The 26,155-nt window shown below is 37.7% G+C and overlaps 1 protein-coding gene across 1 annotated transcript in view; it reads left to right on the forward strand.

The window, feature by feature from the left end:
- The window catches only part of LOC149553090 (GTP binding Elongation factor Tu family protein), a 62,589-nt gene extending 40,229 nt beyond the window's left edge, over window positions 1-22,360 (forward strand). The window contains exons 5-12 of the mRNA XM_089788604.1: window positions 19,639-19,743; window positions 19,891-19,981; window positions 20,083-20,288; window positions 20,735-20,818; window positions 20,891-20,956; window positions 21,054-21,116; window positions 21,200-21,440; window positions 21,536-22,360. Coding sequence (XP_089644730.1) covers window positions 19,639-19,743; window positions 19,891-19,981; window positions 20,083-20,288; window positions 20,735-20,818; window positions 20,891-20,956; window positions 21,054-21,116; window positions 21,200-21,440; window positions 21,536-21,603 — 924 coding nt within the window. The 3' untranslated portion in view covers window positions 21,604-22,360. The remainder of the gene's footprint in view (window positions 1-19,638; window positions 19,744-19,890; window positions 19,982-20,082; window positions 20,289-20,734; window positions 20,819-20,890; window positions 20,957-21,053; window positions 21,117-21,199; window positions 21,441-21,535) is intronic.
- Window positions 22,361-26,155: the final 3,795 nt, after the last annotated feature.

Genomic DNA, 26,155 nt, shown 5'->3' on the forward strand with positions numbered 1-26,155 from the left:
ATTTCAAGGTGTTGACATGGCAGTTTCAAGATGGATGCTCAGGATGGCGACACGTGGCAGGATCCGACGGTAGTCGCTTCCCTGCAAAATGAATATGCTCGATCGTTAAGCAAGGCGGGGAAGTGTCGTGTTGACATGTGGTAGTCGATAGTGACGTGGCAGAGAATAGGAGCACTTCACTAGAGTGTGACACGTGGAAGATTTGACGGCAAGTGCATCCCCGAAATTTGAAGATGGAAGGAAGATAAGGAATGCGGGGAAGAGCCATGCCTCCACGTCGCAATGGACCCGAGTGGCGATGACAGAGCATTTTGATGAGTCAGGCAATGCCACGTGGTGATGATGTGGCAGGGCGTCTAGCAGTTGATGACATGGCAGTGACCAAACATGGAGGTCCAATAAGAGGGTGCCACGTGGTGCCCAAGTGGCGGTGATGGTGACGGAGCAGAGGACAGACCAATCACCTCGTGACATGTGTCAGGTTGTTCAAAGCTGGTTGACCCATATTGGAAATCAGGAGGGAAATACCAATGTTTAGAAAAAAAATATTTTATTATTATTTTCTGATTTACATGCAAGGCTTTTTAAATCAAAAAAGGTTATATTATAAAGTTTTGACTTAGGGAAAGAATTAAATTTTTGCACAATAATGCAGACCTGAGAGTCAAGACAAGAACCTAAATTTCAAATTGATCTTTTGGCATAGTAACATGGGGACGCGTCCCCCACCTTTTTGCCTAATGTCTCGGAGACTTCAACGCACTGGAGACTTGGGGGCTCCGTCTCCCCATCCCCTGCGGTGCCACCAGATTTCGCCACCTCCACCAAGGATGGGGGACATCTCGATATTCACTATTTGCAGATTCAACCATTTATGTTTAATGTTTGATGTTCCAATTCAATGCAATGTTCAAGTATTCACTCTTTTACATCTTCATATCCTATATTGCAATAAATATTTTCATAACTAGCATTTTAAGTACCATATGCATAGATATATACACCCCTCTTGTCCCCCGCTGCCATCCCTCCACTGTCCCCAAATTAAGGCCCCTCTGTCCCCTCGTCCTAGAAACTTGTCCCCTCGTCCCCTAGGGTGGTGTAACTATGTCTTCTGGGCATCTCTAATAAGAAAATATAGGACTATCATATATCGATGGAAAGGTCTTGGAGCGAACTTTCTAGATTTGCAGATTGTTTTTGCACATGAAGCAGTATATTTGAGATATTCAGGGTTTTGTCCCAGGTGCTTGTTTTTCAACCACTTTCTATTAGGGCAGTTCAGACTTGGTTTTTGGCAAAATGGTGAACTAGGTGTGTGCCAAAGTTAGTAAGGATGCAGTTGGTGATGTTTTCTCCAAATCAGTGTAGTGAAGATTTTATCAGCATTTCAGATGCATACCTGATGTTTTTATTAGAATGAGGTTTCTCATCAGTTGGAGAAGATATTTTGAGTTTGTTAAAGCTTAATAATGAGATTCCTTTCAGATTTCGGTTGTAGAGAGAAGAGAGATGCTTTGTAGCAGCAGGGGATGGATATTCAAGTGGACATGTGTCACTTTTAGAGCAAATCTGGGATTTCATTCCTCTCCTATTTCTTTCTCTTTTCTTTCTTTTGCTGGGGTTGGTTCCAATTCTTGGACATTTTTCACTGTTGTGATACCACAAGGATGGTTCCAGTTTAGTTGAAATTTCTTTCATGATTGTGATTCCACCATTGAACAACAATTAATGATACACAAATAGTTCTAGTCTAGACATGTGGTTTACCCTATTCACAAGTCTAGGCCTGCTTTTGATCTGGGTAACTATAGAGCTATAATGATCGGACATACTTTTGCCAAATTTTATGCCACTGCTCTGAACACCATGTTAGCTAGTGAGCTTGATAGAAGAGGTTGTAGAGCTAAAGGGCAGATTGGTTTTCGGGCAAACTATTAGACTATGGATCATGTTTTCACACTGCGGGCTATCATTGAGGAGGCTAGACATTGCTCTCAAAAGGTCTATTGTTGTTTTGTGGACTTCCGTAAGGCTTTCGATTCTGCTTCTAGGTTAGCCTTATTTCAGCGGCTTCATGAGATTGAGATTTCAGATATGTTGTAGACTGCTATTATGAGACTTTATGAGAGGGTAACCGGTAGGCTAAGGACTCCATAGGGCTTTTCTGTTCCATTCAAAGCACCATTAGAGTGAAGCAGGGTTGTCCTCTTTCTCCTACACTGTTTGGTTTGTATATTGATGAGTTGGAGGATTTCCTTCGAAACTCCTCCCAATCGGGAGATGGGTGTTATTTGCATCAAGCCTTGATCTCCATTCTCCTCGTTGCTGATGATCTGGTTCTCTTAGCCTCTTCTCCCGACAGCTTATAAAGACTCCTTGATGGTCTAACTTCCTTTTGTGATCAGCAACAGCCTGTGGTCAATTTGTCTAAGACTCGGGTTATGGTCTGTAATTGTTTAAAGACCTCTCATGTTCATTTTTTCTTTTAGGGTCAAGAGGTTGAGATTACTCCCTCTTATGTGTATCTCGGTGTGAAGTTCTCGGGGCCGCACTTCAGCTTGAGACCAACTATTCAGTCTAGAGTTAGTAAGGGCATGGGTTCCTTGGCTTTGCTAGAAAGACAATGCTTTAGGCATCATTACCAGGATATTTCGTTCAAGTTGTCCCTTTTTGACTCCTTGGTTCGTTCGACAGTTCTCTATGGTTCGATTGTTTGGGGGCCTTCTCTTATTGCTTTTGATCGGGTTTCTATTGAGCGGTTTCAGATGTTGCTGTTACAGTGCATCATAAGATGTCACAGACTTAGCCCCCACAACATTCTCTTGGTTGAGTTTGGAGCTCATCCTCTCAAACTTGTTGCCATTTTTGACTTGATTTGGTTTCTTCATCAGCTTCGTGGTTTTATGGAGATGAATGTGGACCAACACAGATACTCTCATTTGGCATATTGTTCTTCTGTGGAGATTATGAGATCCGACACTTCTACTAGGTCTTGCTGTTAGTATGCCTAGGCCACCTCTTTATTGGGTTGGATCGGGATTGAGATTGATCATCTTCCTCCTTACCAGTTCTCATTGGATGCTCTTGCTCATCTTCTCCCCTCACGCTAGGAGTTGAATGAGCATGTCAGACAGGATATTTATAGACAATGCATTACCACTACCTGGAGTAATCCCCTAGGGGGTTTGTGACCGAGGATGGCCTTCTATGTTGAGCATTTTCTTGAGATTCATGATGGTATTACTATTCGCCTTGCTTATCTCTATCGACGCTGAAATCATGCTTTATAGTTTTCTTTAGGTTCTTTTAGAGTTGGTTCTCACTGCCTCAGGGCTCGGACTAACCACCATATGGCTCGAGCTGATTGGATACGTCAATTGTGTACTTTGGCAGAGGTGGAGACTGAGATCCACTTCATATTTCGATGTCCTCTTTACTATGAGATTAGAGGGAGATTTTGTTGCCTTTTTAGAGACTGTTCTTCTCTTTCGATGTTCTTCAACTATATTGATCAGCGGTGTCTTGCACTTTATCTTTAGGAGGCCACCCATCTTCGAGAGATTACCTTGCAATCTTTTATACCTTAGGGGCGTACTTTAGATCAGCTCATTACTGCCTTTTTCTCTCCCTTGTCTCCTCCACGGGGTCTAAAAAGGCCTTCCAGTACTTCTCATTCTAGATCGGTCCGACTGTGCACCAATCTCTCCAGGTAGCGACAGTCCTACAACGGTTCTACATGGCATTCTAAGACTGTGGATCTTACATGGGTTTACCCCTCTATTATTGATTTCTTTGTGGCAAGGAAGGACCCTTAGTTCTTACCTTGTCTTCTTTCTTGTTTTGTCTCTCGCTTTTGTTTCTTCTCAGTCACCGTTTGGTGCTTTTGCTTTGGCTGGCTCTTCTGTTTGTATGCTCAGCCCCATAATCCGTGTTGGTTTTTCGCGGACATTAATATTATTATCTTATCTAGTTTATTCAGCCATTTCAGAAGTTGTTTTCATGCATCCTTTATGTATTTGTTTCGAGGAAATGAATAAAAGTGCAGCAGTAAGGTTATCTTTTTTTTGATTCTTGTCTCCTGTTTGTGATGTTTCTTATCATTTGTGATTTGAGAACAAAGAACACAAATCTCAGTTGCAATCTGTTTTAGGTTGTACGTTTGGTATGTTTTGCTTATGATTCAAGGAGTCATGTAAATGCTTGATTTACCATAATGGGATTGTAGATTTCATGAAGGGATAGGTTGAGTATGAGATTTAGAATTGATGCAGATGTCTAATTCACAATGTAAATAGATGGATTTGGAAGTCCTAATACATGAAATGTGTCAATGATTTCCAAGGATGCATGTCAGTGATTTGTGGAATTGCCCAATAGATAAGGCACTAATCAACTATAGGATCGATGTCTTTTGTTGTTCATGTCTTGGTTATGCTGAAATCAAATTTATAATCAAAATCCTTTTTCCCTCTTTGTTGAAGAGCTTGCAAGAGTTACTCTCACTTAACTTATCAGGTTCATAGGTCATGTCATTAGCTATTTCATGCCTATGTTGTTTGCATAAGCATAGAAGATTCAGGGGCTTTTAATCTGCTCTATAAATTTAGTTATATGCTTTTATATTGGTACCATATGAAGAATCTGAGGTCACTCGCCTAGGTCTTGTAGAGCCTAAAGTAGGAGTATAGCCTTATAGTTGGCTCCGATGTCTGAATGGGTGTTGTAGATGGGAATGGGTGTGTTGTAGATGGGAAGTAGCTGCCTTTGGATGTATTCCGTTCTCATCATTGGGTTTTTGAAACTTGACATTTTGAAACACCAACACTATCTATGGCACCCAGGAATTTGATACTTAAAAGTTTTCTTGCAAATTTGCTCTACAAATCACGTCTGCAAAATCACAATTTTCGGCCTACAACTTGTGATTTTTTGTGCGATTTCTTGAGTATTTTTTGGGTGCTTTTTTCTTGACGTCTCTGCATACTCCTATGACGTCTCAACAAGCCACACTAGTCCTTGTGGAAAATTAGGCATTTTCTCCATTAAATCACCATTTTTTTTGGGTTTCTTTGCCTCCATAGCTGCCGCCTAGGTTTTTGTTTGAAAACCCTAATTTTTTGGTTCAAATTGTTTTTTGATAAAAATTTCTAGGTGGGTTTTCAGAGAGTTGAACTAGATTGTTTGATTTTTCTGTGCTTGATTTTTTGTATCTCGTTTTTCGAGCCAATGTATCCACAAACCGACAACATATTCTTTAAAGGTTTTTTGAGCTCTCTTTCGGGTCATCCTTCAAATTTTTTGGGTCTTCCATTTTTCTGCCCCGAAAAACTTGCCTTAACAAATTTTCACGCTTTTTCATTGAAAAATGTGCTATGGCATCATTGACCAATATTTTGCTCGAGAGCAATTCCAAATTCAATGGTAGAAATAATGGCACTTGGAAGTAGCAGATCATAGCAAATTTTGAATATCAGAATATTGATCAAATTGTTTTCGGTGTTACGAAGTGTGCGACTGCCCCTGACATTGATCAGGATTCATGAGATCTAAATAATCAAGAGGTGGTGATGCTTCACAAATTATCTGTGGCCCATGATCAGCTCTCTCAGATTCCATCTAGCAAGACAACTGTCGAGATATGGGCACATCTCAAAGGTCTTCATGAGACTTCTAACAAAAACAAAGCTTTCTTCTTGAAGAACACTCTATTTTCTCTTATCATAGATGAGTGGACCTAGTTCCAAGCTCACCTGAATAGGATTCAGGAAATTCGTGATCAATTGCTTGCCATTGGTCACAAGATGGAGGAAGAGGACATTGTGGTTATCACTCTCTAGAGTTTACTAAAGTCCTACGAGCACTTTATCGAGACTCTCAACATCACGTCTTTTGGTGTTGATTTGAAGTTTACTGATCTCTGCACACTTCTGCTTTAGCAAGATCGACGGAAACAATAGTTCGGTAGCAGTTCCATCTCCACCTCCACAGAGCAAACCTTTGTTGCTAAATCCTTTCAAAAGGATGAAGGCAAGTTTCAACAGTCATATTAGCAGAAGTCTTCTGAAAGAACATTCAATGCAACTACTACCGCAAGTTTGGTCACATGAAGGTTGAATGTCAGAAACGCTTAGCTGCCCAATCTAAGCAATCGGGTTCATAGCCTAAAGAGAATAATGCAGAGAACACTGAGCAAACGAAATTTGCCTTTTATGCCTTCATGGCTAAAAGACTTGTAGATTGAATAAGGTCATCTGCTTGGTATATTGATTTAGGTGCCTCTCGTCACTTCACCCATTGTAGAGACTGGTTTACTGACTATCGGGCCTACTCAGATTCTATTATTTTTGGTAGTGGAGAAGAGTACATTGTTGTCAACAAAGGCAACATTCAAATTTAGTTCGGTAGGAGGAATCCCATTTTTCTCGATGTGTACTATTTTTTAGGGATGGAATTAAATCTCCTGTCAATTAGTTATTGCGATATTCTCCACACGTGGATGACACCTTCAGTTCACATCAGTGTACCATCATTGATAGGGCAACTCAATCAATTGTTGCAGCAGGTCTTGAGGATCGTGATCTTTTCTGGCTTACTAATTTTGGTGATTCTTAAGACTTAGCTATGGTTGCTCAACGGTCCTCTATTAACACACTTTGGCATCAGTGGTATGGGCACTTAAATGTGCATTATCTCTCTCAACTTGCTCTGGAAGAGCTTGTCCTTGGTTTGCTAGAGATTCAGACTCAGCAACTTGGAGTTTGTGATGCATGCCGGGTTGGGAAGCAACACTGCACACCTTTCACCAATGGCGATTCATGGCGAGCTTCTCAGGTACTTCAGCTTGTTCATGTCGATATCTGTTGCCCTATGGCCACTCCTTCAATTCTTGGGTCTAGGTATTTTCTGTTGTTTGTTGATGATTTCAGTAGAAAAATGTGGGTGTATTTTCTTAAAAAGAAATCAAATGCATTTCTTGTATTTTATAAGTTTAAACCTTTAGTTGAAAAAGAGTCTGGAAAATTTATTATTACTCTTAGATCAAACATTTGGGGGAGGGGGAGGAATTTTGTTCTAGTGAATTCTCTAGCTTCTTGGATACTCATGGCATTAAATGTCAGTTAATCACACCCCACACATCACAATAGAACAGTGTAATTGAACGTCAGAACAGAACAATCACCAAGATGGATCTTTCCATGCTCCAACATAGACGTGTTCCGAAGAAGTTCTGGGTAGAAGCAAGTAACATTGCAATTTATCTTTTGAATTGGTCACCCACCATGGTAGTCAAAGGTAAAAATTCGAAAGAGGCCTAGTCAGATTGCAAGCCCATAATTAGTCATGTGAAGGTTTTTGGCTCCCTTGCTTTTGTTTGGATTCTTGATGCGTCACGCACCAAGTTGGATGCCAAGACTTACAAACTCATGCTTGCTGGATATAGTAGTCTTCACAAAGCCTACCACTTGATTGGAAATGAGACATCTCATCTCATGTACAATTGTGATGTAGTCTTTGATGAGCAAGGAGGACCATTCATGTTTGTTTCTCTTGTTCCTGATCCAACAGGCCAGCATATGAAGGCTCATGATTTGGGAGTTAGGCTTCCATTAGGTCCACTTGATGGGAGGGTTCTAGTAGCTCTTGTAGCTCCAGTTATGCCATTGATCCTTGTACAGACACCTTCAGCTTCTCCTACAGGATCACCTCAATTTGTAGATGCTTCACTTGAGTTTGATCCAGATTCTTTTGATGAGGAACCTGATCACCAAGCATCTCTTGATACTAATGTTGGTCATTCTTCTATTTGGTGTAAGTGGTGGGCTAAGACACTTTGCGATGTTCGTGATGATGAGCTCATTATGTGAGAACTGTTTGTAAAAAGAGCAAACCTATAGACTTCGTTAACTTTTTTCTCATGTCCAACATTCATAGTGTGTTTGAACCTCAAACATATTCTAAGGCTAAAGGAATTCCACAGTGGGAACAAACCATGACATCTGAACACCAGACCTTGCCGAAGAATAACACCTGGGTCCTTTCTGATCTTCCACTAGGGAAGAAACTCATTGGTTGCAAATGGGTTTCAAAATTAAATACAAATCTGATGGTACTTTGGATAAGTACAAAGCTCATTTAGTTGTGAAGGGCTTTTCTTAGTGTTAGGGCATTGATTATGAGGAGACTTTTGCTCCTACTGCAAAGATGAGCACCATTAGATTAGTCCTAGCCATGGCAACACAGTTTGGCTGGAAGGTCCATCAGATGGATGTCAAGAGTGCTTTTTTGAATGGCGATCTCCACGAAGAGGTCTACATGATGTAGCCTCCTGGTTTCAAGGTTGCTGGTAAAGACCATCAGGTTCTCAAATTGGGGAATGCTCTCTATGGCTTGAAGCAGGCCCCAAGGCATGGTAAAATTGATAATACCTCGGTGATCAAAGGTTCGAGAGGAGTTCTTTAGACTCAAATTTGTACATCAAGACTACTAACAGTGACATCATCCTTCATGTTATTTATGTGGATGATTTGATCATCACTAGCAGTTCGACATCTTTGATTTAGGGAATCAAATAGAATTTATGCCAGTCTTTTGATATGATTGACCTTGGGCTCATGCATTATTGCCTAGGTGTTGAGGTTTGGCAACAATCTTTCGGTATATTCATCTCTCGGTCCAAATATGCTAGGGCTCTGTTAGACAAATTCTGTATGCAGGATTACAAGCCTGCATCTAAACCCATGGAGAAAGGTCTCAAGTTATCAACCAAGTTTGATTCTCCTCCTGTTGATGATACTACATATAGGCAACTAGTAGGCAACCTCAATTACCTCTCTGCTACTAGGCCTGACATTAGCTTTGTAGTTAGCTACATCTCACGCTTTACGATAGCTCCCAAAGCTGATCATTGGATGGCAATAAAGCGTGTGCTTCGTTATGTGAAGGGCACTTTAGATTATGGACTTCTTTACTCTTGAAGTTCTAATCCTAGACTTAGTGGGTTCACAGATTTAGATAGGGCAGGCTCTATTGACGATAAAAAGTCAACTTCTGGATATGTGTTCAGTTTGGGATTCGGTGTCGTCACATGGACCAATAAGAAGTAACAAGCAATTTCTCCCTCCTCTATAGAGGTCGAATACAAAGGGACTGTTAAGGCAGGATGTGAAGCTGTTTGGTTGTTTACCGTACAGGTAAAATAAATGAACGCATACAGACAATGGAACAGAATAGCAGAATTATATTCGCATATGCTAGAACATACATTAGGCTTCATAATATTCGCAATAGTAGATCATAGATGATTTACAATGATCCCAGACGGGATATAAATACTACCGCTGAACCTTCCCGAAGGAGTCCGTCGGCCACAACATTTCATCCGCTAGAAACAATTTACCTGTCGGCTACAAAATACAAAACACCGACGATAGTCAATCCGTCGGCTACAGAAACACCGCCGGAACCATCCAGTCGGCTGACACCATCCCCCCCAAAAAAAGCAGTCGTCTCCTGACAATTAACAAAATATCTAAGATAAATTAACAAACAAAATACATTAACGAACTAACTGCAACAAGAAAAATCTGCTTCTGCCACATCACTTTTACATTCATCCCGTTGCATTTGTAGTCTCTGCTAACACAATACTGTCTCCTCAAGCTGACCTTGATAGCCACCCGTGCTGCTTTCTCTGCTTCCAACACTGGGTCCACTGAGCTAAGTGTCGCTGTACTGCCTTCTGGATGACCCACTCCTCCCGAGCTCTCTATGCATCCACTAAGACAACCTCTCGACCAACACCTACTCCTAGTGCCTCTGGTACACAAACAGTCCATGCCTGCAGCAACTTCAACTCTTCTCAATTGGTTAGACTCCCACGAATGATATCTGCAACGACTGGGGGTCCAGGGGGCAACGCCCTCGGCGGGGTCGAGGGGCAGCGCCCCGGGTGCGCTCCCTGTCGCAGTACAGGGCGGGGTCCCTCGTCGCCAAGACCAAATTAGCACTTCGCAACCCACACAGAAATGCACGGAACACACCATTTCTGTCATTTTTTGCCGATTCTACACTCTTTCTGGCAACCACTGATGCGTCCCCTCCCTTTTGACATCATCTGTAACTCATTCTGAACAACTTGAATCTGTCGCTTTTTTTTAAATTTTTATTTTTTTAATAATTTGGAAATACTGCTTCCTGTTTCCTACTCCTCTACAATCCACCACAAATCCCTTTGCACACAGAAATTCTTCTCCAACCTACTCGAATCCTAAACAGAGGATTATGAAGCTGAATCCCCTCGGAGTTATGACTGCAGAACACCTCCAGCTATGACTTTAGAATTTCAAATGTATCGCATCAACACCACCCAATTTGAACGCCACGAGTGAGGAAATGAAGGCAAAAGCGGGGTACATGTTGCATCGATCCTCCTGATATGTTGGAATAGATAATAGTTTTGCTTCCAACCGCGGACCAAGGAAGGCAAGCCGTCCGCTGTTATCATCCATTACCCGGGAAAGAAGAAAAGGCTGCTGCAGAACTATCAAGATCGGCTTTCCACCGCAGTTTATGTATATCCACGGAAAAAAGAAATCCCCCGCAGAGAAGTCTTCCGCGTTACACCGGCTGGAGGAGGGAGTTTGAAGTCGGGCGAATTTTTACCGTACTGGTAAAGAAATCAACGCATACAGACACTGGAACAGAATAGCCGAATTATATTCGCATATGCCAGACATACATTATGCTTCATAAGATAAACGAATATAGATTATTGATGATTTACAATGATCCCAGACGGGATATAAATACTATCCGCCGAACCTTCCCGGAGGAGTACGTCGGCCACAAACATTATGTCCGCTACAAACTATTTACCCGTCGGCTACAAAATACAAAACACTGATGACAATAATTCCGTCGGCTACAGAAACACCGCCAGGACCATCCAATCGGCTGACATTGGTTTCATTAGATGCTTGGGGATATGTAGCTGTCACTAGCAGGATCAACTACTCTATTGATAACGAAGGCACTATCAAGTTAGCACAAATCTAGTCTTCCATGAACGAATCAAGCATGTGGATGTTCATTGTCACTACATACGATGACTAGTTGAAGTTGAGACAATAGACTTGCAGTTTGTTCCTACTACAGATCAAACTGCAGACATTCTCACCAAGTCTCTTAGTCTTGATAAGTTTGTGAAATTTAGAGGACAACTTGGTGTTGTGGATAGATTAACCATTAAGGGAGGGTATTACGATAATAGATAAATGTCTATTATTAGTTAATGGTAATCTATTTGTAATCTATTGTAAATATTAGAATGTTTCTAATATTTGGTTAGCTATGAATAATTGTTAATTTCCTCTTAGCTAGAACATAAAGTTTCTATTCTTTATGATCGTTTCCTAAGGACACATCGTTCCATTCTTTTGTATATATTGACCTCTTAGTCTCTGTTATTAATAAGCAAATATTTTCCAATTACTTCCGTAATCAAACTCTTTTGGGTCCTTACCCCCCTCCCTTCCTTTATCCTTCAATGACTAAATTATGTATTTTGTCAACTAGGTCCCACTAAAATGAGGATCCTTTGCTCCAGCTTGGTGAAGGATCTCATTGAGACCAGATCATGAAATTCAGTCTCTGCAATTGGCAAAGACACCCTTGAATTCCTGTAGTGCATATTCCAGAGCAACATCTAAACCCCCATGAAAATCAGCTCTCACAAAGCAAGTGGCTATATTCCTTAAAAAACAATTTGCCATCAACCAGGGACATCAAATTGGAAATGAAATTTGAAGTAACCTCACTCTCATTGTTAACCCTACCTTTAATTTCTATTTCTGAATAATTGCTTTTGATGATTTTATTGATTGCCTTATTAACTTCTCCATCTTTAATGATGAAATTTTTAGCTTTTCTGGGATCAGAGATAGGGCTTCTGAAAGTTATAGACAGAAAGAAATGAGGCTTCAACAAATGTTTACAATGTAAACTAACTGTAGAATAAATCATCTGAAATCTCGTCGTATACCCTGTCATCATCCAAGCTAATGCCATGAGTGAGAAGTCTTATCCAAACACAACAGGTAATGATAATATGACATGGGAACAATAATGCAAAATTTCTGTGGAACAAATCATCTGAATTATCTATGTATGCCTTGTTCTCAAAGCTAATGCCGTGAGCGAGAAATCTTATCCCAGCATAGCAGGTAATAAAAGTATGAGATGAGAACAACCATGGAAACGATTATCATTAGTGCCTGCTCTAGAACAAGTAATGTTTTGGAATTTTAGTGAGAATTTGATTGGATTCTTAATTGCCAAATTCGTCTCACTCTATCTCAATGATCTATATTTGTATTGACTTACGAATAACTAAACCCTCTTGGGAATTGATGCCAGTCTTGGCCAAACATTCTGCTATTATATGTACTTCTGAATAACAAATAAGCAGCTAAAAGTGGCTGTGGGGTCCCCAACTCAAAGCCACAAGGCTTAACAGTGCATTGGCTGTCCTTTCCTTGAATTACCCAAGAGGAAGAGGATATAGAGCATTATTGGGTAAGTGTGGTCTTTGGATTACATTCTACTCTATTCTTAAGTTGTGGAAACGTCTCTTTGTGCAACTTAAGTGATTCCTAGCGTAAAGACTTATGTTGGACATCCCTGTTTACATGTACTTCAATGTTTTTAATAAGAATATGACAAAAAAGAGTAGCATTGGATTGAGTTGGTAGTGGATCAAGGGATGAGGTTAAAGAAAAGACTATCCATAAAAAAGAGAGGCAATTAAGATAATCAATGATTTTCCAGTGCTTCATATCAAATACAGAGCTCTTGATTGAGAAATTCAGGATGATCTATTATTCATTGCATTCTGGAACATCAAGCTCTGAAATGGTTTGTGAACAGAGGAGAAATTAGTTAAGAATCTTGCTAACAAAGCATCACAACAGTTCTTGAGAAAGGTTCTTGAACCAATCTATGATGGGACACACAAGTGTTCAGACCTTGCATGGATATGCAAGATCAATGCCTACATGTGTTAAAATCCAATGTAGGATGAAGCCATCAAGTTTTCTTCTTCTCACTTGGAAGTACTAGCCAATGAATGGTGGTACCATGGCACAGTGATATGAGAGCTTAATCTCATCACTAATTTTGAAGAATTAGCCAAAATATGGTTGACATATTTGATAGGATTGATCCAAAAATCCACTTTAGTTAATTAGCACAGGTAAAATATGACAGATCAATGGAGCACTACACAGTTATATTACAGCATAGCTATCAAAGTTCTTGATGTGTTGGAGAAGAGGATTATGGTTCTACTCATAGAAGTATTAGCAAAGCCACTTAACGGCTTGGTCAAGCCATTGGAGCCTCCCCCTCTTCAACAAATGATTAAAAGACCCCTTTGCCTTGAAGTCGTCCTTGCCTTAAATTTTATATATATATTTTCTTCTGTTTATTTTTATTATAGAATAATATTTATATACATATGTAGGGAGAGAGAGAGAGAGAGAGAGAGAGAGAGAGAGAGAGAGAGAGATTTCTTGACATATTCATGATGGTAATAAAATTAAGAGAGAGAGAGAGAGAGAGATTTCTTGACATATTCATGATGGTAATAAAATTAATTTAATAAAATAATCTCATTGATTTATTTATGATCATTTTTTAGGCAGGTGCTCTTTTATTTCCTTATTCACTTAGTTGACTTCTTTGGTCTCTTTTAATTTTCTTTTTTTTAAATTTTAAATTGGTTACTTGGGTCTTCTCATTTTTGAATCACGTGCTTATTATCTTCCTTCTTTATATTGAACCCTTGGTCTGCAACTTACTTTTTCTCTCTTCTTAAACACTTGCATCCTGACGATGGATCATAGTGTGATATGGAACAGTGATTAAAGAAATTCACACAATCATATCTTAAAGCTACAGATAATATTTGTATGGATTATGGAAATTTTTAGCATTAGCTGATTCATTTTTCAAGGAGGTATTCAAATTACATGGTTTGTCCTTGAACATTGTTAGTGAGAGGGACATCAAGTTTTTGAGTCACTTCTAAATCGAATTGTTTCATTTGATAGGAACATAACTCGCACCTAGCTCTAGTATATCAGTGATCACCTCCAAATGAGTGGGCAAACTGAAATTGTTGATAAATAGAAGGATAACTAAGAAACTATGTGTTCGGAGAACAAACAACCTGGGTCAAGTGGCTATATTTGAGAGAAACTCACTATAAGAACTCCCATCGTATGTCCATAGCTATGCCACCTTTTATGGCCTATATGAATATGATGCTTTAACATTTGTGGATCTTCAAATCATGAAAAATAGGTCCAAAACCATCTTCACATTGGTCAGAACTAGTCCAAGCTTTATGCTGATCGGTGGCACACTAAATCAATATTTGATGTTGGAGACATGGTTTACTTGAGGCTACAATCCTATATGCTTTCTTCATTAAGAAAGAAAGGCGCATAAAATTTGAAGCCCTGATTTATGATACCTATAAGATCATAAGAAAGATGGGAGAAATAGGCTATACGTTAGAGCCCCTAAATAATAGCAAAATTTTCAACATTTTCCTTGTTTCTTGTGTTAAAATAGCATCAGGCAGCATGTTGACCCTCTAAAGACTTGCCAGTTTTGGATAATGGAGGAAGACTCATTCTGATACCAACAACTATCTTGGATACATGGAAAATAAAGTCTAGAAATATAACTATTATTGAGTATTTGGTGGGATGGAAGGGCTTGCCAGCTGAAGATTGTTCCATGAGGAGTTGACATTTTGAAGCATCCAAATTTGAATTGCTTGAGAGCAAGCAAGCTTAAGGAGGGAGACTACAATGTCCCCTTTTCTCAAAAGATTCCAGGCTGTTCTTTAAGCCACTTTCCATTTCTCATGGGCTTGGTTTTTGAAAGAAAAGAATTTGAAATTATTTTATGGAGGGGAAGTTCCTGCTCAAGCGTCTTTTTATCCAAGCCAAAGAGGATAGATACAGAGGTGTATTCTTGTTTTGTGAATTTGTTCTCTCAAATTTATTTGACACTCTGTTTGTCTATCACTAGAGATTGGAGGGTGGAAATCTTCCAATTTTCACAGCTTCTTGTGGACAAAAATCGTTTGTCCAGCATTGTGCAATCACAGATAGGGGTTAATGTTCTGTTGTTTGAACAAGACCCTTAGCATATAGGGTTTGTAATTCTGGGTGAATACCATTTACTGTTGATTTGCAATATATCTTGATAGTACTAGATGCTGTGGTTGTTCCTGAAAGTCCGTAATAAACTGAAATGACTGTAAGTTGAGTTCTTGCTAAATTAATTAGAGTTATCGATTATTGTGAACGGCTGTGTAAACTATCATATATCTAAGGGGTTATAATTTATTTATGTATGTTATATTGAGGATAATATCTGTTGCGGTGGATCTGATTTTGAAGTGAGATCCAGACATAAGGCTTGCCTAAAAAATGGTTTAAAATTTGTTCTGAAAGGCTAGTTGAATTATCTCATGTGAATTGATGGTACCCTAAGCAACAGCTTTATCCAGGACAAAGCTTCCCTGCTCCGTTGAAACAAGAGAAGGCAGAAAGAGATGAATTGTGAGTGCTATTCCTTTAGATATAATATTATAAATAGTATTGCACTGGGAGATGGGCCTAAGATCTGCAAAAGTGGAAGGGGAAGCAGACTTCTGGATCAAGGCCGCAAAAGTATTATTAAATTGTATGGGACCTTCTTGGATCCCGTCAGAGATTCCACATTTTCACATACCTTACAATTTGCCAAAAGCGCTGAAAGAATGTTGCAAGGAAGCCAGACCTAGGGCCTTACCCTTTAACCTCACTTCCTTTTCTGAAAAAAAGAAGACATAAGGCTCTTATTTTGCTCTTTGGAGACCAGAGAAGTAACAAAGAAGTTCAAATGATAACTTTTGTATACCAATTTTAAAGGCTTCCCTAGAGCTGAGAATATCTTAAAAAAACACCAGTGGCTCTTTCTTTAATTTCTCCAGCAATCTCCCCTTTCTTGAGAAAATAAATGCTTGCTGTTATCGCAATCTAGTGTTCAGTCTCCTAAAAGAGCATCAGGCAACACGTTGTAATCATCCAAATTTGAATTGCTCGAAGGAGGGAGACTACAATGTCCCCTTTTCTCAAAAGATTCCAGGCTGTTCTTTAAGCCACTTTCCATTTCTTATGGGCTTGGGTTTTGAAAGAAAAGAATTTGAAATTATTTTATGGAGGGGAAGTTCCTGCTCAAGTGCCTTTATAATCCAAGCCAAAGAGCATAGATACAGAGGTGGTATTCTTGTTTGGTGAATTTGTTCTCTCAAATTTATTCGACATCCTGTTTATCTATCACTAGAGATTGGAGGGTGGAAATCTTACAATTTTCACAGCTGCTTAGTGGACAAAAATCCCTTGTCCAGCATTGTGCAATCACACATGTGGGTTGATGTTCTGTTGTTTGAACAGGAACCTTAGCACACAGGGTTTGTAATTCTGGGGTGAATACCATTTACTGTTTGATTTGCGATATATTTTGATTATACTAGATGCTCTAGTTCTCCCTGAAAGTCCGTAATAAACTGAATTGTAAGTTGAGTTCTTGCTAAATTAATTAGAGTTATCACTTATGTGAACAGCTATGTAAACTGTCATATATCTAAGGGTTATAATTCATTTATGTATATTATATTGAGGATATTATATATTGCAGTGGATCTGATTTTGAAGTGAGATCCAGACATAAGGCTTGCCTATTTCCAGCCTGATAAAAAATGGTTTAAAATTTACAGTTTTATCCAGGACAAAGCTTCCCTGCTCTGTTGAAACAAGAGAAGGCAGAAAAAGATGAATCGTCAGTGTTATTCCTTTAGATATAATAGTATAAATAGTACTGCACTGGGAGATGGGCTTAAGATCTGCAAAAGTGGAAGGGGAAGCAGACTTCTGGGTCAAGGCTACAAAAGTATTATTAAATTGTATGGGACCTTGTTGGATCCCCTCAGAGCTTCCACATTTTCACATACCTTACGTACAATTTGCCAAAAGTGCTGAAAGAATGTTGCAAGGAAGCCAGACCTAGGGCCTTTCCTTTTTTGTTTGAAACAGGGAAAACCTCACTTCTTTTTCTGAAAAAAGAAGCCATAAGACTCTTATTTTGCTCTTTGGAGACCAGAGAAGTAATAAAGAATTTCAAATGATAACTTTGGTATACCAATTTAAAGGCTTCCCTAGAGCTGACAATATCAAAACAAATACCAGGGGCTCCTTCTTTAATTTCTCCAGCAATCTCCTCTTTCTTGAGGAAATAAATGATTCCTGTTATTGCATCTGTAGGCTAACATAGAATTGTGATAAAATATAAATCTAGTGTTCAATCTCCTCAAATGATTCCTGTTATCGCATCTATTGGCTAACATAGAATTGTGATAAATTTTTAAATTTCTACATCACAATTACAGTTCCATGCATTGTGTATTTTTTATTAGTCTTATTTATTACTAGAAAAATGCTGATGGTTTTCAATAATGTAATATCTTTTTCTCTTGACCTTGCTTATAACTGTACCGTTCATTAAAGTCTGGAGCCATCTCTATACATCCTCTATCCTTTGATCAATATCTTCAAAGCTTCTTGAGAAATAATAACTGATGCCAAACAAACTTTCAAAGATACATCAAGAATGTTATATTTGTAATGTAAAGATAAAATGTCAGAAAACACCTGCAAAACTTCAATCTATCCATGCCATTCAATAGTCAAAACTCAAAACTAGTAAACACCATATGCTATGAATTCTATGTTTACAGGAGCAGATATTATAAAATCTTTTTCATATTTTTTCAACGTTCAAAAGATGTTTTTGAGCATCCTTCTGGGACAAAAAGGTGTGTTTCGTATTTGCCAAATCTTATTCCTCACAAGGTTTCTAGCATATTTTGGGAAATAACCTTGAATTAGATTATGGAACTTTTGCATAAAAAATAGTACACTAGATATCTGTGTCACCATTTCTTTAAAGTTTTTTACACAGATTCTGTATCTTTTCTTTGTTGACTTGTTGACTTGTTGCTTGTAAAAGATATTGATAATTTGTTTGCTCTCAAACTAAATTTTGGTCTTATATGGGTCTGGTACAGGTACCGGGTACAATGGTATTGTATTTTTTACCCTTGGGCATGGGCACAGACACAGATTAAAAATTTATAACATGAAACAATGATACTCAGAATTGCCAAAAGATGAAAATAATTATTCATAATATTTTAGTGATTTGTCAAATGTCAATAGACAATGAAAATTACAAAGTCAGTGTTTAATAATCTTCATATTGAATCATTTAAGTTACAACTCCAGTTCCACAAGCCTTGCATTGGACAAGCTGCAACAATTATGTTTATGCCCACTGTCAACACACTCAAGGGTTAGATCCCAATCTCTTGTCACTGCCGCAGAGAAATTAAGTTTGTTATGCAACAAGAGATACTAATAACTAGTGGGGGTTTGGGAGGCAGCACCCCTTGTTGGGCTTTTGGGGGCCACGCCCCTAGTGGTGTTTAGGGGCAGTGCCCCTCGTGGGGCTGTAAGGGTAACACTCCTAGCAGGGTTGAGGACAATGCCCCTTGGAAGGTTTATTTTCAGTACTCTTGTCATGTTTCCTGCCACAATACAGTGCAGGGTCAAGGGGCAGAGCTCTCTGCACCAAGCCCAAGTTAATGCCTTTGAAACTACAAAAACCTTCATGAGATATTCCAATTTCACAATGTATAGCGTAAGGCTGAAATTAGATAAGTAAGTTTTCTTTCATTTACAAAAATGTTTAAAAAAATCTTTTTTTTTTTGGGCAGCCCTTGGGTCCCGCTAGGTTCACCCAAGTTTAGCTTAGGTTTGCCCAGGGTTCCTCCCAGGCACTTTGGCTTCCTGGGAGGGACCTTGGCAAACCCAAAGAACCAGCCTAGGACTTGGTATTAAGGCTTGCTAGCTGATAATTTACATTTGGAGAGTTGGACTAGTGCATACAGTCAGTTCAGAAAATTTTGCAGTCTCAAGGATTATGCATGTAGCAAATGTTTTGTTGTCATCTTTAGGACAGTGTTCCTAGGATGTGAGGGGCCATGGTACCAAGGTCTTTTACAAGTTTCCTTGCAGGAAACAAATTTCTGACGGATGTATAAAAAATGTTATGTTTAATGAACTAAAATCAAGGGGCGTTTCATTATCTCTGCCAGTAGAAACTTCAAAGATAAGAGAATTGTTCAGTTGTGCTTGATTGGTGATGAGGCCGGTAGTGCTCCATTCAAGTAATAAATAGTTATAACTTATCAATTATCATGCTTAGGTAGTTCAATTTTAGTGCACTTTAAATAATTTCTGTTCTTAATCATCAAGAAATTACGAGTTTTAATTTTTATTCCACAAGTAAATAAGATGGCACTGAGGAGGATTAACATAGGCAAATTGGGACATTTCAGAGACGTGTGTTATAACATTTTATTGACTTGATACTTTGTTACGTGCAAACAAATTCTTTTTGTATCTTGGTTTCTGCTGAATTCGTGTAACCATTTTTATGTTTTAAATGAATTGTAAACAGAACATGATTACTGGAGCGGCTCAAATGGATGGAGGTATTCTTGTTGTGTCTGCCCCCGATGGACCCATGCCCCAGACAAAGGAGCACATCTTGCTTGCCCGCCAGGTTCTTGAGTTATCTGATTTGTACATTTTGATTGCTCTTCTTTGTCATAAATATATACACTTGTGTAGAACATGTGTGCTACTAAAGCTGGGTTGGTTGATTTTGGTTGGGATAAAATTTAATGAACTTGTTAAATTCTTGAGGTAGGTAGGAGTACCGTCTTTGGTATGCTTTCTGAATAAGGTTGATGTTGTGGACGATGAAGAGCTACTGGAGCTTGTAGAAATGGAACTTCGTGGTATTTACTAATACTTGTTGAAGCTTTGACCTTTCTGATGTATTTTATAGTTTTCATTGTTTAAAGCATACTGACAGGGTTAATTGTTACAACTGTGACAGAGTTGCTTAGCTTCTACAAGTTCCCAGGTGATGAGATTCCTATCGTCAGGGGTTCTGCATTGTCAGCTTTACAGGGTACTAACGAAGAAATAGGAAGGAAAGCAATTTTGAAATTGATGGAAGCAGTGGATGAGTACATTCCAGAACCAAAGCGAGTTCTTGACAAACCATTCCTTATGCCCATAGAAGATGTTTTTTCCATTCAGGTGCTTTTCTTCTAGTATATTGCAGCTGCATCATCTTATTCATTACTACTACAAACTACACTCCTATTTATGAGATAATATTACCAGGACAGCTGTAGTTTCATATGCTGCTAAAATACCCTTGTGAAATGACTCTTTTTATCTGTCTCTGTTGTTCCAAAACCATTTGGTTGCTTGAGGAAATGATTTCCCCATGGAATGCATTTGCAGTGTGAACCAATCTCTTATTGTCGATTTGCATTATGGTCATATGTAATAGCCAGTACATGTGTGCTTAATTGTGTGGCCTTGCTCCTCATCTTGTGCATCTTTGTATGCATGGCTAATATTTGTTTCAGTTTTTGTCTCCATATTTTTGGGAGTTTAAAGGTTGATTCTGCTATTTGATTTAAATGAGCAAATGTTGTATTGGTTTCTGACTTCATTATCTGAACCATTTGCCCCAGGGTCGTGGAACAGTGGTGACTGGACGTGTTGAGCAAGGAACTATTAAAGTTGGTGAGGATGTTGAAGTGCTAGGACTTAAAGAGGTATGCATCTAATTGGTGTGAGGAGTGTGCAAGATTTTCCACAAAGTATTTACAGTTTGCTTTTTGAAACAGGGTCCTCCAACAAAGAGTACTGTTACTGGTGTGGAAATGTTTAAGAAAATACTTGACCGAGGCGAGGTATGCTGTTCTAACAAATGTATCTATATTTTGTTTGGTTGATTTTATTTGATTTGAAACTTGAAAGCAGATGATGATTAAAAGAGGGCTTTTACAGGCTGGAGATAATGTAGGTCTCCTTATGCGTGGCCTGAAGCGTGATGATGTCTTCCGAGGGCAGGTGATTATTCGAGATAATTGGTTTTCTTTGGGAACTAGTTGCATATGGCAACCTCTCTGATGCATCTGTGACAATCAATGCAGGTTGTTTGCAAGCCAGGTACAGTGAAAACACACAAGAAGTTTGAGGCAGAGATATACGTACTTACAAAGGATGAAGGTGGCCGTCATACTGCCTTTTTCTCCAATTATAAGCCACAATTCTATTTGCGGACGGCAGATGTGACTGGCAAGGTTGAGTTACCAGAGAATGTCAAGATGGTCATGCCTGGTGACAATGTTACTGCAGTTTTTGAACTTATATCACCTGTCGCAATTGAACCTGGTACGTTAAGTGTGCCTTGGTATTTTATTGAAGACATTTAAATAAAAAAGCTTAAGCATTAAGATGATTCTTTTGTCACTTGCAACATTTTGTAGGACAACGGTTTGCTCTAAGGGAAGGAGGCAGGACTGTTGGTGCAGGGGTGATCTCAAAAGTCTTCTAGTTAGAAAATGTGAAGGATAGAATTTTGTTTTCATACCGAAGTGAGAAATTTTGAAGGAAACAACCGCTCAAATGTTAGGTGGGATGGCTCCTGAAATACAACATTTTGGCAATAAGTCATATAACGATGAAGAGAAATTTTGTTTCTCATTGATTTTTCTTTTTATGTTTAATCTAATTGTTTGAACTTCGAATTCACCCAATTCTTTACAAGCTCACCCAACTTAACTTTGAACCACAGCTAAATTACTCTAGATCTATTTACAAGACCTTTTCTGGACTATTGAGATTGTCAAAGGAGTTATGTGCCTCCGTTGAATATGTTCAGGTTTGAATAACATCTTTTCTTTCTTTGCTGGTGTACACTGGAAATTCTATTAAGAAATTGTTTTTATATAGGTGCAGATGAGGCAGAGGCTCATCTTTGCACTGGGTAAAGAAATGTGTTGAGATGCATTTTGGTATTGACATAAGTAAAAGGGATCCTCCTGGATGGGAAAAGTGAAAACAGAAGCAAGGTCTGTCTCTTTTAGACTTTTTCTTAGTTGTGCCAAGCATGTGTTGAGCTAAGTTTGTGACAGTCAGGATTCTAAGTTTCTGACTAGTAGTATAATTTGGAGTTTTCTTGTTGGAACAAGAAATTGTACCACACGATGATTATGCATTTCTTTCACCATGTAATTTTTATTTTATCCAGAAAATGTGGCATATTATGATATAATGGAAATCAATTATCTAGCACCAGCTAGAATTTAAAAGCTGATCTAATAAATGTTTAGATGATGTATGTGATATCTTCACCACAATATCTTGTAAATTGCAGTGCCATGTTTATGACGCTGTTCATTTAAGTGCAGATGACCACTGCTTTTTTAGGGTACCATTTGTTTGGACATTATATAACACTTATATTGATTTATAGGCTTGTATTACATATTATAGTTCTTTGTCAGTATATAAAAATCCATCCCATGGCAGCTTTCCAGTGACTCAATTACATTTGATCTCTACCCCATCACGTGTATGCACTGTCCAACTAATGTATATGTTTAACCCAATTCTGCCTCCATTTCTATCAGGGGTTACTTGAAATGGTTGAGAGGACACTTCATGTCCAATTGAGTGGGAGGGTAATATTATAATTACTTATCCAAATGCTTTTATAGTACTAAGTCTATAGGTGGCAAGCCGACTTTATTGTGATTTCAGGGTTCACAAAAACATGAGCATCAATCCTGGCTGGATAATTTTCTCTTGGGATTTTGGGCTACTTCAAGAAAGTAGTAGCTACCTGGAGGTAAAGTTACAGTAGTTAATTATTTGGTCTAAATTTGTAAATCACTCTAGATTGTTCATAAATAGAATGGTAGGGAATGGATGAGCTTATCTATTATTTGCAGGGGCTACTAATAAAGACAAAGTAAGTAGTGATAATAATGTAGGATGGATACTCGTTTTACTAAGAGCTTTTAACATTTAAAGGAAAACAAAGAAAGAAAGAATGATTTTAATGATGTCCATTAGATTAAACAGTCTTAGGGTACAGGGAATAACAATCTTAAATTACCATCATACTCCTTTATGAATGACATAAACAGGGGTATGTTGCCTTGTGTCATTATATGGTAGTTAAAATAAAATAGGTAAGTTTTATTCTTTTTTGAATGACATAAACATTGGTATATTTTATTGCAGTGTCTTTAAATTATATGTTGAGTTTTAATAACAAAGAAAGAAAGATTTTAACGACGTCTGTCAGATTGAACAGTCTTACGGACGAAGGAAATAAGAACCTTAAATTATTTTTATACTCCTTATTATGAATGACATCTAAACAGGGGTATATTATATAATGTGCAAAATTGTATGGTAGTTAAATTGAGAAAAGAGATCTTTATCTTTTAATGAATGGTATAAACATTGGTTTACTTTATTGCAGATCTTTATATTATATGTCTAATTGTAATATCTTGGAACTGTCAGTCTGTATATTATATGCGAGACAATGGCCAAGACGTGAAAAATGATTCAGATCAGCTACAGCTTCCGTTTGACTCTGTAATGTACTAGATATTGAAACAAATATTTAAGAAGATTATGAAAAGTAGTGCATTTACCAGGCTAAACTCAAATATTTCATGTGCCTTTGTGGATAGTGTAATTGGAAACAAAATATTTGATCTTTATAATTAGTAAGAACAGCGCCGACTCGGTTGAAAAATACAGAAATTATTAACATCTTTAGTATCTATATATAATAAAGCTGCAATAATTAAACGCTACTCCAAAATAGTGTAATTTGGAAGCAAGGCAATAGTCATGCAAAGCATTTTAATAGAATTAAAATGACATGGTACTGCCGAGACATAATTGATATTTTAATCATTATTTATGCGCAATCCTGTCCCTAAAATAAAAAACGATTAATGTAAAATATAAGTTCTGGCTTTATAATTGATTATATTCAAGTACTTCAGAAACTATGATTATCTGCCAATGAAGAAACACGGATAAAATTACGGGATTTCCACAGACCAGTTCAAAAGGATAGAAAAGTATAACATCAAAATAAAGACTTTTACAGACTGAAAATGAAGAAATAGCACGTTATGCGAAATTATTGACTGTGAATGAACACGACACATTTTTTAGGGGTTGGGACACCTTTCAAAATCAAGCTCGAACAATGCAAGAGATGGTTGACAAGCTGGGTTGATTTTGACTTAAATGACAACCAATTTAAAAGATTACTAGAGTAATCTTTTTTTGCATCGTAACTTTGTGGATGCCTTCCGATTGCATAACGCTATAAAATAGTTGTCAGCTTTGGCACATTTTTAGCATCATGCCATGTGAAGTTCGTTAAGCAATTATTATTAGTGTTTGCACTTTTAAGGGGTGTAAGGGTTATATCGATAGTAGTTTATATATCATATGATCATATTGTAGTATATTTATGGATATATCTCTCTTTATTTCTATTTAGATGTCTCTCTCCAACCCATATACTCCCTGTTCGCTAGTTTTCTATCTTTCTTACTCACGCATGTAGACACTCATTTCCCCTCCCTATTGCTATCTTATCTTACCCATCTCTTTACCCTTTATATCTATGTATCAATATCCTATTTCATCTGTGTATATTTAATTTACTATATCTATCTTAATTTGCTAAAGAAATATTAAACTTATAAAAATCTATATTTTTGAAATAAAAATATTTAAATAAATAAAAAAAATTATCGCTATAAAAGTGAGGAAAACTACAATTCTTTAAAATAAATAAATTTTTTTTAAATTAATCTTTAAAAATAAAAAATAAATACAAATTTTGGAAGTATACATTATGATAAATATTTTTACTGTGGAGGCTTACCACTATTCCTAGAACTGTTAAAATAACTTAACCTTTCCTAACACTGTAAATCTAGCTCCATTAACATCGTTCAACAAAGTTGTGAAAGTAAAGATGCCTCTATAATATCTAGTCCATTAGCAAAAATGTTAGGTACTCTATCAAAATTAAAGCAAGCAGGGAAGAAATTTGCCCCAAAACTCCTTTCTAGTCCATCTATTTGTTAAAATTATCAAAAGAATATAAGTATTTTAAACAAAATAGGATTTTAATTGAAAACTAAAGGTAATATCAATTAACTATTCTTGAATTGGGCATATGCAATACCCAGAGTTCTAAATTTTATTATACTTCTTTATGTTAACTATTATTTTTAATTATATTGTGGCCTCGACCTCACCAACTCTCAAGAAAGTTAATATCGATGCTCCTGCCATATGTTTTCTAACAAGTCCTACTCTAACGTTTACTGCATTCGACTTTGTATATCTAACATGTTCTTTATTACAATTGCATACCCATTCTTTCTCTTTTGTACCATACTCATAACCATATTTTAAACTCTTCAAACTTGCACATAATCAGTGGTGGAGACGTTTGTTTACTATCATGCTTGCAACAACAAAATCCTTTGCGATTTGAAAGAGGAGTTTGATCAGTATCAGCCTATGTTGACCAAAATCCCCATCGATGTCAACAAAATAATAATGTGTTTCTAAGCTTTTGCTGAAAATATGCAATGCCAATTTCTGGCAAATGATTGTATGCGTGCTGATGTCATTAGGCAATGATGATTTGGCAAAAGGCATTATTGTGCATTAGCCACTTAATTCTAGAGCGAGCATATTAAAACAAATGCATCCACTTGCGGGTTTCATACATTCAGATGTTTTCCAATTCAACACCATGGTTTCTACTTTCTATGACATAAGACAACCATCGAGAAATAAAAATTTCTTTCATTTTCCTATTTTTACGACATCTAACAACAGGTCTCCAGTCTATCAACTTAAAAATAATCTAAATAATTGAAAGAACGAGTATTCCATTCTTTAACTTTTTCGCAAAGATCTTTAAGTTGCTATAGCTGCAATTTTCTTCTAGATATACGTAAAAGTCACTTTACAATTCATAACAACATAATAAAGTTTACAAGCAAAAGCAGCAAGTTTACGATTTGAGGTCTGTACAGATCATC

The sequence above is a fragment of the Cupressus sempervirens genome, chromosome 6 (assembly GCF_028749045.1).
Source record: "Cupressus sempervirens isolate cs-2001-9-10 chromosome 6, ASM2874904v1, whole genome shotgun sequence".
Classification (NCBI taxonomy): domain Eukaryota; kingdom Viridiplantae; phylum Streptophyta; class Pinopsida; order Cupressales; family Cupressaceae; genus Cupressus; species Cupressus sempervirens.